Source organism: Gallinula chloropus (assembly GCF_964237585.1).
Source record: "Gallinula chloropus genome assembly, chromosome: Z".
Lineage (NCBI taxonomy): Eukaryota > Metazoa > Chordata > Aves > Gruiformes > Rallidae > Gallinula > Gallinula chloropus.
Window position 1 is genome coordinate 37,700,779 of NC_140089.1, and position 14,000 is coordinate 37,714,778.

The 14,000-nt window shown below is 42.6% G+C and overlaps 1 protein-coding gene across 1 annotated transcript; it reads right to left on the minus strand.

Moving 5' to 3' along the window:
- Positions 1–287: 287 nt before the first annotated feature.
- On the minus strand, positions 288–11,151 carry HACD4 (3-hydroxyacyl-CoA dehydratase 4). The gene is made up of 6 exons (XM_084278611.1): positions 11,052–11,151; positions 10,042–10,169; positions 3,823–3,935; positions 1,978–2,084; positions 1,158–1,289; positions 288–455 (listed from the first exon to the last, which is right to left on the minus strand). The coding sequence occupies exons 1-6, from the start codon at positions 11,146–11,148 to the stop codon at positions 373–375; spliced, it is 660 nt and encodes a 219-aa protein (XP_084134737.1). The 5' UTR covers positions 11,149–11,151; the 3' UTR covers positions 288–372.
- Between the last annotated feature and the right edge of the window lie 2,849 nt (positions 11,152–14,000).

The following is a 14,000-nucleotide window of genomic DNA, read 5'->3' on the forward strand; positions in this document are numbered from 1 at the left end:
CAGTAACGACATTACAGAGTATCTGTTGCTAGTGAGGCAAGAATTAACACCAAAGGTAGGGTTGCTAGTGTGATTGTGAGTGGAGGCACTCTTCAGCTTTCTTTAGAGTTCTCTAGTATGTGCTAGAAAAACAATAATTTTTAAAACTGCCATTTGAAGTCAAAACTGTCAAAAGTTACTAGTTAGTTTGGGCTGCTTAATTTCTGAGGTACTTCAAAAAGACTTTCTTTTTACTGAAAATTCTTATGTAACCAGATAGTGTAAATGCAACCAGGAGTTTTGTGCTGAAAATCCTTGCCTAATTTCTTTATAACCTATGATATGCAGCAGCCCACTGGGAATATATTTCTTGTTTCCAAACAAAATACCGATTTAGCTCCTCTTTTTCTTGATGTTGGCCGTTGCCAGGTGTGCCCTCCTTTCAGAGAAGAGGTTCTGGATGGTAACACACATACCTGAATCAAAACACAAAATGGGGTAAGAACAAAAGAGTAGAGTCCGAAGTGTCCTCAGTGCATTTAGAAGGCACCATATCAGCCTTCATCTGGCAAGGCTGCACTGTCCCTTCCATGAACTTAGGAACAGACCACTCCATTACAACAATGGGGTCCTTTAAATTAGTATTAAAGCCAATATCAGAACCAAGCTTTGGCTGTAGCACAGCCAAACTCAGTTTACATTTTTCAAAAGCACTTTGTTGAGGAGGAGAAGGGGTCTATTTACATGGAGGTTTTGGGGTGGGCTCCTTTTTCATCCCCTTGGATAATAAATCCATAAGTCTTAAGTAGAAATAATTTCTCATACCATATAGGTGGAACGATGAGGGGGGTTTGCACAGAAAGGGTATGATCAAATGGGAATTTATTGTAAAACAAACAAACAAAAAAGACAAAATTTGGTTAGGAGCTGTAAGGCTGGAGTCACTGAAACAATTTTTACACTTTTTTGTATTTTTATGCCTCAATTGAATGTTTAAATGACTCTTAAACATTCAATTTGTATTTGATAGACATCAGAAGTCAGAATAGCTGTTGATGAAGTTCTCTGCAGTGGCCTGCAGGAGAGTTTGTGGAGGGGTATATACTGGTTCAGTATGTGGTTGCCATAGGCACCATGGTTGTGTTGAGACCCCACTTCCTGGAAGATGAGACACTTACCTATAAACAGCACTGGCAGGTACGTTTTCAGAACGTAAGGGAAGTAGATCGAGAAGGTGATTGGGAACGGGAGCTTGATGGAGTATGTGCCAAAGGATTCAAAATAAGGCAGTGACACCCAAATTGCAAAGGCTGTAAAATAACACAGGAAATATTTAGTCAAAAGGAGGTGGAAGATGGTGAAAAAGCTTCATGTAGAAACCCGTTACCTTTAAGGCACAGGTAGGTGTATTGTATGCTGAATTTACCATTATATGCACATGAACAGGTTGTTTTCTTCAGTTCAGTTTTGTAGGCCTGATGTGCTAATTCCTCTTAATATTAGAATTAGCAAGTATTTCTTATCCAGTAACAGGTATGGTCACCCCAGTAGTTGCACTTCTTTCAGTATGACCTCAGTGGGCACATTTACTGGTGTGAGCATGATAGGCTGTGGAGCCAGGAGCCAGGAAGGTCACCCTCAGTGGGCTTTGGACTTGTTCTCCAGTGTGGTCACTCTAGAACTGGGAAACCCACAAGCATCTTTGTGGGGGTGTTTTCCTGCTTTAGTCAGAAAAACCAGCACTTACCCATACTCTTAAAACAAGGCAAAAGAAAACAAAGACACACAAACCCTAGAGTACCCCATAAGGGGGAAAAAAGGTACAGGAAAGGGGAAAATAGGTGGCATACATGTTAACATGAGAGCACATAATAATTTGTAAGTACTTTAGTAGCAGAAAGAGAGCTATATCTTAAACACAAGTGGCAACTGAACTCTTCAAAAGTTACTGAAGAAGATTAAGGAAGAAAGTCGTTGGTTCCTTCCCCAGCTCCTTACCTTTAGCCAGAACTGAAAGGGGGTACAGTGGGATGCATAGTGAGAAGTTGAGCCATGTCAGTGGCATGTAGTATATTCCTGTCCTTGCCAACATGTTGTAAGTGTACCTGCAGCAAGGGGAGCAATAGATGAGCCCAGAGGGAATTACCTTGTCTTTAAAATGAAGACGTACTACTGAAAAATTCAGGGCAAGTTCCGAAGAGCTTGGAGCTGCCTGCCTGAGAAAATTTCAGAGCAGTAGTGCATGGTTTTGTTTGTGCTCCAGTTGATGTCTGAAAGTAGGCAGTTCATTGTTTTGGAAGGGTTGTCTGTGGTGAAAACCTTGCAGAATTTGCTGTGGAGGTATCATTAGCTATAAGGCACAGGGTATTTATGACCCTGAATAACTGCATGGAAGAGCTTTTAATACTTGAAGACTAGTCGACTAAGGGACGGGCTAGGTTCCTGCCCATTTCTAGTCACCAGCATGTTTTTGAGATGCTTGGACATGTCACAGATGCTGTAAAATTATAAATGAGTTAAGAATTCTGAATCTGTGTGAGTTGTACTATGCATTACTATTTGACTTCATCATTTGGTGCTACAGACAACAGTCTCATGCCTATTAAATGGCCACTGTTAGTGCCATGATGCTGGGCTGTGTTCTTCAGCAAAGATGGAAAATAATGATGTGTAGGTGGGAGTGCTACGCACCAACAAGGCTTCACAGCCAATACTGTTTACGCCTTTGGCCTCTCTCCAGCTGCACAGAGCCCTTTCATTTGAGATTAGCTTCTACTGTTTCAGTTTTACAAACTTAAAAATTAAATGGGATGGAGTGATGGTACAAATAATTAATATAAGTTGTAGTTTATTAACATGTGTAGTACCAATACTCTGACTTAAAAATCTTTCTCATCAATTCTACATGGCACTTTCCTTTTCAGGTCTTTTTAATAACCTACCTTTCCCTTGCTGCATAAATCCATATTCCCTAGTCAGTCTCCAGAGCACCACATTTAAAATAGCAGAAAGTGATGTTAGCAGAAAGAAAAAAGATAAAGTATTTGCTCTAAGAGAGAAAGCTTGCTGTGAGGGCTATGTCGTGTTAAATGCTTCTTAATTCTATGTGTCTTCCCTGGTGAAAGTCTGCAGGGACTTCAGTTACATTTGGAAATGTTACTGACTTCAGCTATCAACACCAAAGTAGTTACATGGCATTCTCACCATCGTAGTTTTTTCAGGGGGAGGGCGGTACTGGTGACCTTGCACCATACAAAATTTTTGAGGTAAGAATCCTGAATTGTCTTCCTGTCCATTTTGCCTCCTGCATTTTGCCCCTGCGGTGTGATACGTGCCCTACTGCACCAAAGCTCTCTGTCTCTGCAGCAGAAGCTTGTGACTTTTTGAAAGCACTGCCCAAGTAACACAGAGTAGACTTTCCATCTTGGTTCTGCCAGAGCTGCCTTACAGTGCTGATAATCTTGGATGAAAGTGAGATGTTAAAAAGTGCATAAATAAAAATGAAAACAATAGAATGGTAAATCAGCTTTGGAAATTGCTGCTCCCTGGGACATAATGTGATTTCCTTCTAAATTTTTGTTTAAAACTTCAAGTCCTTTTGAACCACAAATGTTGATGCAATGATGTACTTTCTGTAAGTGACTCTGCCTCTCAACCACGTAAATCTTTGTAAAAATGCATAAGCAGCTTATAAGGTCCAAGATTTTATTTAAAATGGATAATATGCTTTGGCTTTGCTACCAATTTCAAAATAATGAAATGAGCCTGCTGTGCAGTGGGGGTGGGGTTCTGCTCACAGGAGTGACCCATTTTCCCCTCATGGTGTCACAGCTGACTCCTTACCTGACCACATCTAACAAGTTCCAAAGGAAAAATAAAATGCACACGATGTATTTGCCTTGAACTTCTTCCTGACTGTTGATTACAACAAACAAAACAATTATTCTCTCGGTGATCTGAAAAGAAAAAAGAAATGTGAATTCAGTTAGCAGCTCATATAGCTCTCATTTCTGTGCCATTCTGGCAAATTAGGAGGCCACAGGTGACTCCAGTTTGCTTTATGCAAATGCTCCAGTGAAGGTTGAACTTCTTGGCCTGCTTTTGTTCCAGGCCCCATTGGTCTCCACCACAGGGAACTGGAAACCATTAGCTGCAGCATCATAGCTCTGCTGGGGTAAGGGCGGAGGTGTGCTTGCCAATGGGGATCACCTGGGCTTGCAGGCAAGGAAAACTGTGGATGAGCCAGCTGAGAAGCAAGGACTTCTCCCACTGCCCTCCGGGGCCTGGCAGGGGTAAGCCTTCTTGTAGGCAGTATGGGAGGATGTGGGACAGGGCAAGCCCTTGGACAGGTAGTATGCCAGACAGTGCACAGCTCTGCTTTCCACAGCTGGGAGGTCTGTGTCCCAGGGGATCTTTCTCACCTAAGATTTGCAGAAATGAGGAGGAGGAAAAGCTGAATTCCTTATTTTTCTTTCCTTCTTATTCCTGGGTAGGAGAAGTGGGTTTAAACTTGTAATTTATGTGATCTATTGCATAATCTTTATGTCCTGACATTTTCCTAGTAGTTGAACCTTACCTGACTCACCAGGTATGCCTTTACAAGGGAAAAGATATAACAGTAGATTAAACTGATAGTGTCTCCAGCCTAAAAAAAAACCCAAACCACCACTTTGGCAAAATTAAAGCTCACATTGAAACCAAGCATGTCTTCTAGCTTTCTTGGACAAGTTTCCAATCAGTATCCATGCCCTGCCCTGTAAAGCAAATATGTCTGTAGTGTTCAGTACTGCCAAGGAGTGCTTGTGAAACTCTCAGGAATGGTAATGTTTCGCTCAGAAGAAAACATGCCTCAGTTCCTTTGGTGTGACTCAATACAGCTGCATTATTTTCCTCCATACCCACAGCCACATCTTTTATAAGGTATATTAGGTTTATTGATTTTATGGGTTAAGAAATCAGTGAAAAGTCATTAAATCAAAATGGACCGACAAGGTGTTTTTTTATAAGCACGCTCTTTGCTCATTTCCCCCTTCCCTTTACTCCTACTTTAAACAAAACAAGGAATTGGCCTTTCAGCAAGTTCATGCAGTAGCTTTGCTACGTAATGCTTAACAGTTCCTGCATGGAATGTTTTGGTTACAGATTGTTTTTGTGCAAGCCACATCTTGCCAGATAAAGCAGCCACCACTTCACTATTCATGAAGATTACGTGAAAGCGATTTTTTATACAGAAAGCATGTCCATCCCTTAGGGATCCGGTTCCTCATCTCCAAAGCACTGAGGGGCCACAACAGATAAAAATAGTTTTGCTGACTCTCATCTTGGTCCCTAACTGAGGATTTCTAAGAAGGTCAGATACTGACAGACTTCTGCATAGACAGGCCAGGAAACAGAGAGTGAGAGGTCCCAAGTCCTGTGTTCGTATGCTGATTCTGAGGAATCTGGCAAGAAAACGGGGGAACTGGAACTACTGATGCAGGATCTGAAACCAGATACAATAGAGATAGGAGAAGCAGGGTCCAACAACCATCACAAGGGGGAAATCAAAACAAAGGTAAAAGCAGCGTGAGCACTTGATGGGATTGTGTGCTGGAGACAATAAATAAAATAGAATCTGAGTTAAATTCATTTTGGTGAAGTGTGGTAAAGGAGTCCAGCATTGATGGTGTGGGCACTTTGTTACTGACCCAAAAATCAGACTTGGATGTAGAGTTCCACAACACTGTTAGTGGGAGAGGTGTTTCAAGGAATGGCTGGAGAGAATTGTCTCTAGGTGAGACAAGAGCTTTATCATGGTAATGAAAAGGTGGATGTGTTTTTAGATATGAGAGCTGACAGATGTTCCAGTCACGTGCTCTTCAAAACGTGGCTGAGTGATAAAGAAAACAGCATGGATCAAGAGAGCGGGAGCCAAACCCATTTCAGTGAGATAAAAGGACAGGAAGTAGACAGGTACCTACCACCCCCAGTTTCAAAAGCTTGACCACTGGATATTGAGGCAGTGTGGCTGCAGGGACTCACAGTTCAGCCTCGTGGTTGGGGAGTGGAAGAGGCTGTGACTTTCCTTCTCAGAGCACAAGCAGATGCAGAAGAGGCAGTGAGTGTTACCAAGCTGGGGCTCAGCAGGTTTCCTACATCTCTGAGGGTTCATGTTTGGGAAGGGGTGCAGTGGAGGCACTCAGCCTCACTAGCTGCAGATGATGGAAGTCTGTAATCAGACTGGAAAGTGGTTTAAGGCCCTGTAAGAGTAGGAAACTGGAGCTGACACAAAGCAGGTCCTGGTAGGTCGTCTGTTCCTGTTAGATGCCAGTCTCAGCCAGCAAACAATGGCATGCATGAAGCATCCCTCAGAGGCTGAAATTCAAAACCACTTGTGGCCTTGTTCTTGGAGCACCTCTTTAGGCAAGACACAGGCCTGGCTGTTCAGGGCGGCTGTGATGTCCTCATGAGAACAGGTGGCAGCATCCTAGCTCTTTCCTGTGTAAATTGGGAGGCTGTCTGCCAGCTTGCCTTTATTCCCCTTCAATTTGTGACCTAACATGGGTGATCCTGCTCTGGCAATGCGAGTTGGACTACATGGTCTTCTGAGGTCCCTTCCAACCCCTAACATTCTGTGACATTGTGTACTTCTTTCATGGGACTCATAGCTTTTCATGGGACTCGTATGCAAATCCAGCATAGATGGAGGGGATAGTCAGACACTGGGGACCTTTTCATCAGGGCAGGGTGCTACTTGAAGAAGATTCTAGTAAATACATACTGATACTGTGCCCCTATACACACACAAATATATATGTGCATGGAATTATGTACAAATATGAATATACACACATGAATGCTTATGTATACATGTGTGTATACACACCTACATACACACACATATATATATATATATATAAAGCATATGCTGCTGCCCAGCAACAGCTCACTTCTTCTATGGATCATCTGTCCTGATGTCTAAATGAAAAATATGGTATGCTCTGTTGCTATTCTCCTGCTTTTAAAAAAAGGCAAAACTAGAAGTCCTGTGTTTTTATGTTCATAGAAAGGAAGTATGTGCTGATACCTCACAAAGCATAAATACAATGGTTTCATTTTTCATTCCTTCTTGTTCTTTGTGTTAAAATCAAACTGGAATTTCCTTCCTCTCCCAGCCCTGGTCTCTCACAGGATGCAGCAAGTTCTGTACAATGACATACATTTCCCCTAGGCAGCTTGAGAATTTGAAGCAAGTGAAACAGAGAAAATTAGACTAGTTGAAGCTAGGGCAGGAGCAGGAAGCACATTCACTCCCATTTTTTAATGACCATGACTATGCTGTATCATGCTTACATACTTCTTCAATATTAATGAATGTTTTTTAAAAAGTGCTACTAAATGTTTAGATTAAGTTTAAAATTAATGGCTTTATCACAAAGCCGTATTACATTGCTTTGCATCTGGTAAATCCAACCCTGTTTGCACAGGATGAAGAATTGCCATTTTGTTCACAGGAACACCAGCCTTTTCTTGCATCTTTCCCTCTCTCTCCCTTGCTAAAGTAGCAGTCCCATCACACTTCCCATCCAGACTACTAATTTTCATTATCTTCTATTTTGGCAATTACAATGACATGTGACATGTTCTCCTGTCTTTCTCAATCATTCAAGCTGTAGATGCTGTGACACAGACATTCCTTTGCACCGACTTTGTGACCCTCCCTGGTCTTTTCTTCCTTCAGAGCACTCATCACACAGGGCTCACCTTTTCATGGTGTGTTTTGACCTTGGCCTGTCTAACCCTTCTCAGGTGCCCGGTGACCTAAGGCTTGGTCCCTTAATGAAGCCATCCTGAATGTTTTGGGTTTTTTTCAAAACATCTCTGACTTTGTTTTTCCACTATCTTTGATGTGCATCTCAAAGTGGTCCTTGTAAAAAACACCCAACCACAATAAATGGGATATCAGACAGAAATCAAACTCGGCTTAAATCTTGTCTGTGCTATGATGCCTTCAAAACAACCAACCATGAAGGGGGGCCTTCATGGCTTGTTTTTTTTTCAAGGTGAAATTGCCTCCACCCATGTGCTCCCATGACATTACTACAGCCACCTGTTCTCTCACCCTATAGACCACCTGAGATGCACTGCACTGCAGATATGCAGGTAGGTGCATGGCTGAGGGATGGTTTAAGCTTATGGTCAGAACAAGCAGTGGGAATGTAGAACAAAGCAGCCACAATCACATTATTGCAGCTTTACCAGTGCCCTGGACCATGTGTAGTAGTCCAGTAGGCTGCAGTAAGGTGAGCAACTCTCTCCTTTCCCAGTTTATTGGGGATTTTTTTTCCTAAGAAGCAGGGAGAAGACTGTGGCAAGGCAGATGGGAGCACTGCTGGCACACAACTGTTTAACCTGCAGTCTCACAGCAAAAGCAGGGCAACCCATGTGAAAGCAGAGCTGACACCAAAGAGCTCATACACCTCACTTGAACAGGATGAGACTACTGTTAACATCAAGGCATGAGAGCCTGCAATGAGAGAACACTCAGAGAAAGAATCAAGTAAGGAGTCAAAGGTATCTTTGCTCTGGGGCAAATGTTAGGTGCCCCACTGTCCCCCGACCCACCTTCTCAGTTTTCTTGCTCAAAGTATCCATGTCTTACCTAATGCCTTTTGTGGCGACACAGAGCAGTGTTTCTGCAGTCTTCCCTGATCTCTGCTTCTGTAGGGCAGGGTAGGAAAGGAACGGACTATGTCAGGGCTGGGGAATGCATAAACTCTGCCAGGACAAGCCTTGCTTTAATGACTATTCGCATTCGTGGGCTGCTCTTCTCTCCCAAGACATGCTGTGAGTTTTGTTACAGAGCACATTAGATAGATTGCTTTCTCCTCCCACTGCCCCCACCCCGATTAGTGCAAAAGCATGCAGTGCAGATTTAGATAGGGGAAAACAGTTAATTGCATTCTGACAGACTTTCTACCATACTTCATGAGAAGCATAAAGAAGAGAGAGCTGTATTACTCAATCAATTTCTAATGAAGATTTAAAAAGAGGAACATCTTCACTCATGCAATTATGTCATTTGACAAAAATGAGCTATCCAGAGAACTAAAAATGTAACTAACTACTCTTAGTCTTCTACCTCCTGACTGCTGAGACCAATGCCAGTTTCACCATTATTCAAATACTCAGGATTAAGAAAGTTTTGAAGATAAACTCAAGTCAATGTTTTTCCTTCTTCCAGTGCATTAAGAAAAATACCAAAACCCGAGATTGACTCCAAACTGAAAACAACAGTGAGGTAAAGAAAATGTCAGAGAATCATCTTGTTTTCTGCTATAGTATGTGATCTTATGGCTGTTTTTCTACCTACAACCGAATATATGCCTTGTGAACCCCTTGAACTGCTTCAGAACCTTTAGATGTTGTCACAATTTGCCCATGTCTGGTTTTGAGAGGACAAAGACATGAGAAAAATACGACAATTTTCCTTTCTTCCTCTTTCCAGCACTAAATCTTCCTCAGTACCTTAATTTCTTTTTCTTAATCAGTTGTTCTCCTTCTACACTCCATGGCTGCCAGCAAACCCTGTTTCAGGAGGCTTGATGTGCTGGTACTTTTCTCGCTGCCAACCATTTGCTACCCCACAAAATCTTGTCTTGTGCTTATGTACAAATACCTATGCACTTGTCAGTGAGGAAACGGCATGGAAAACAACTGGCTACTGAAACTTAGGCTCTGAAATGTTGTCTTCCAGCTGCAGGCAAATTGGCTGTGGAGGTAGGTAGCCCCAGAAATAGGGGTTGTCCTATTTCTGCAGGTGACTGCTCCTCTGTGCATCTTTCGGGTTGTGGCTTGGGCATAGGGCACTTGGTTGCCCTCAAAAATAAAAACCAGCAAGCAGCTGTTTCCCAACCCAGTTCTGAGGACTCAATTCCTGCTGTTAGCAAACCATTAGCAGACCAAGCTCCCTGAGGAAGGGTGAAGATGGACCATTCAGAGAAGTTTGCCCTGGGTTTGTCCCCATAGGCAGCAGTGGCTGAAGTGTATCCATCACAGGAGGGCCTTGAGAAATAGACTTACCTGCAAAAACCTGGGTAAGAGACGGCTTTTATCAATGCCAATGAGGATGTGTAGGATCTCCAGCATAGACAACAGCTGGCAAAGGCGCATTACAAGCCCTATGGAGTAAAATGTGTCGGCCAACGAATCTATAGACAAAGTGAAGAGGGAAAGCAGAGGTTGGTTATACAGTAAAAGTTAGGTCCAGCTGCTGGGTTTGTTGGAGATCTCTGGAGAAGACAAGAAAGGCAGTGCATACAGATTCAAACTTCTGGGTAGCAGAAGCAAAGCTTCGGGGACAAGGCAGTCCACTCCCCTCTACTGGCTCTGAGACAGAGGCAGGAGGCTGGAAAATAATGGGATCCCCTGCATTTGGTGCACTGGCAAACGCTGAGCAGCACGATGAGTTCATTCAGCGATGCCGCTTTAGGGTGTTTCTAAACAAGAGGAAACGTGTGAAATGTCTGAACAGGAGGGCATGTTGGGGTTTTTGCCTGTATCTGCACCCATGGCACTTCCTAAAACAAGCAGACCACAAAGCAGGCATTTCATGTGCCAACTCTCCACCATTATAAATAATTCTACATTTCCAGTCACTAGTTTTATATTTTTGTGCCTTAACCCCAGGCAATGGAAAGAGAAACAAGTTACAGTGTTTCTGGAGATAGAGAACCATGTGCAATAACCACACAAAGATATTCCCTGCCAGGGGCTTCAATAAGATTAATATTCATCATAATGACTGGACCTAGTCACATTTAGGTCCATGTCTAAGTCACTAGCATGCTGCTGAATATTAAAGCTCATTAGCAAAAGAAGAGCTACGTTCCTGATGCGATACAGGGAGAACATAAGTAATAGTAATTTGTTCATCCTTCTTAATGGAAGAAACAAATTTTTTTCCTAATTGAAATTACAGCCCCTGGGATTGGATGCACACCTATTCACAAACCTAACTTCATCTCTAACTTGATGCTTCTGTGTGCCACTGCCTCTTAAAACGTTTAAGGAAAATACAGAAGGAATCCTACCTTTTCCAAATGAAATGAACCTGATGATCATATTTGTAAATATCCAGGAATGCCCACAGAATTGCATTAAGTCATACACAAAGAGGTAGGTGTTCATGGTAAAGCTGTAGAGGTGAAAATGATAAAGCAAGCTCACTACAACATTCAAGCTTTTTGACCTGCAGAAATTGCACCCTCTTTGGACATGTTGGGAAATCAAAGTAAAACAGCTCACATGTAAACAGATAGTGAAAAGTGACTGTGTCTGTCAGAGGCCACAGAATAGTACTTACTCCCCTTTAATGGATCAAAAGCTCCCTTTGTTGGCATACCTAGCGTATGCCCAGAAAATTAAGATTTCTGACTTTCTACCAGTAATTAGGGTAATGAGCCCATGCTTCAAGTTGCATTTAATACATTGAATCTTCTGTTGTAGCTGACTAATTTTTGTAGCTATTCTAATCTAATTTTCATAGGTAATCTGACTTTTTGCACAACTTCATAGGCTCTGGATATACTGAATTTCCCTTTCCTGTACACGTATTTTCTTCTGACTTATTCCGGAGACAGATGCTCGCCTGTCCTCCAGCTATGAAAAGAACTGTCTTCCTTTTCTGGAAATGAATTTGTTGATTTTGTACTAGAATTTCTCTGCTGTGTTTGACCAATTAACTTCCTGCCCTGATAAGTAGTAAGAACTCTTTGTGTTGCCCATGTGTTCATATGGTCTGTCTCTGACACCAAACTTTGTTTCATTTGTTTCTGTCCATTAACACACACAGACACACAGAGACAGTGAATTTGTGTGTTTAGAAATAACTAAATATATACTTAATTCCCAAACTGATTCAAATCAATCTACATGCATTTACCTGCTAAACTTTTAATCTAAGTATACTCTCGCTAGGGAGGTCATAAAAAATGCCTTTCTTCTTCTCAGTTATGCAGGATGGTTGCTATTAATATCACCACTTCTATAAGCACAGAAAGATTTGTTGGCATCATTTACCTCTGAAGAGGCATCAGTGCCCTTTGATTCTATGGAAATGAGAATTATGATGTCCCAAAGGAATGTATTTCATAAACACCCTTTTTTTAAAAAAGTATGATACAACTGAATTGGACTAAAGTTCACTGAGTTCTATAAATATTGATCCACAATCCCACCTGCTTTATTACTGAATGACACTTTTTTCCACTCTGGTTGTAAGAAAAAAGATGGGATACCACACTACCAAAAAAAAATAGAAAAATAAAGAACATCATTATGATTTAAGCATCAGCCTTATTACTGGATGGATAGGAATTAGGTAATGGGTATGACAGTTACAGAAACAGTTATAAAAATCTGGAGGCTTTCCAGTCAGCTCCACAACCAGTCTCTTTGATCTGATATTGCCAGCTGGGCTTTGCATGGGAGGCGAGCTGAGCATACGGTGTCTCTCTTCTGAAGCTGAGTTTACTGGCTCCGTCTCTTGCCCTCAGAACCTTTCTTTTAATGATTTGGACTTATTTTCCCAAACTCTTCCTGCACCGGCTGGCTAGAAAAATGTTGTCTTTGCAATTCTTAAGCTTCACAATCTTGGCTACTGAGAGGACATTTGCAAATGCAGCTTCACACCAATGTTTTGGCAACATGGCAGCCACGGCAGGGCAGAACTTTGAATCTTTACCATGCACTGGCTACTACTGATACGTATACACTGTCATATATACTGTTGGCACTTATGGAGGGCCCCATCGTCCCCGTGAAGTGCAGAGATGTGCTGGTGGGCAGCGTGCCAGCGTTACCCAGAGGACCGGTGCCGTGCTCTGAGCTGCGAGCCATACAGCTGCCTCCCTGGTGGTGCTGTGTGAAGGAACAGACCTGACCTCAAAACAGGGTCTCATCCTACTGGTTCCATCCTCACACAAAAGGTATTTAAGACCAAACAGGAGCCTTTGGCAGAAGAAATCTACAGAGAATAACAGGCAATTTCAGTGCAAACAAAGGAAAGTCAAATATAACTGTTCTCTGAGGCATTTCTCATCCAGAGGTAGGCCTCTTTACCTAGAGAACTCAGAAGGAGACTGAGTATAACACACTTATAATGCAGAATTCAGCTATCATCTGCTTCTGTTTGAAAGGTCACTGTCAGAAGACACAGGCTTTAATCAGATTTCCAGCTCCCCTCAGTTCACACCAAGGACTGGGGCACATTTCCTCGCACAGCCTGTTTCTACACCACCCTTGCAGACAAAACACAGACTAACAATCCAGCAGGTATCTGTTCAGCCCCTGCCCCACACTTGCTGGCCGACCTCAGAAACTTCACTTAGCCTCCCTGGTGTCTGGTATGTAACATGGACTTGCTGCTGCATTCACTCCTTGTAGTGTGATGTGCGTTAACACTTTTGAGCTGCTCTCATTTGAAGGCATGGGGGAAGCACCTCACGTTTCGGTGCTCTGCCCGCACTGATGGCAAGAGAGAGAAGGAGACATGGGTCAAGGCTGAACCTGCTGCCTGTTGTTTTAGTTGTCAGTTCCGTGTTAGTGTAGCTGATGTTACAGCAAACACCCTGAAATGCTAGGGACGCGTTTTATCATATCTAGGATCAACCTTGCACAGTGAAAAACTTTATCTCTTTTCTCTCTGGCCTCCAAACCTCGGAAACGAGTTGAAGCATGAGACCACTCAGAACTAGGGTACACAGCAGCACAGTCCCAAACATCCCCTTTTCCCTTTTATTCACCAGCAGAGATTTTACCAATGATATATTTTTAGCTTGCAAAGCCTGACATACTTCCACAGGCAGAAAAATCACATAATTGTTGCATTTGAATATTTTTAGCACAAAAGTCTTCAGTGTGTCTGATCTGGCTATCACCAGAGGTATATATGGGGGTAGGTGCCCTCATTGTCTGGAGGGTGGTCATGGCCCCTCTGCCCCTGAAGCTAAGGTGACAGCACAGCGGTGGCACCTCATTCA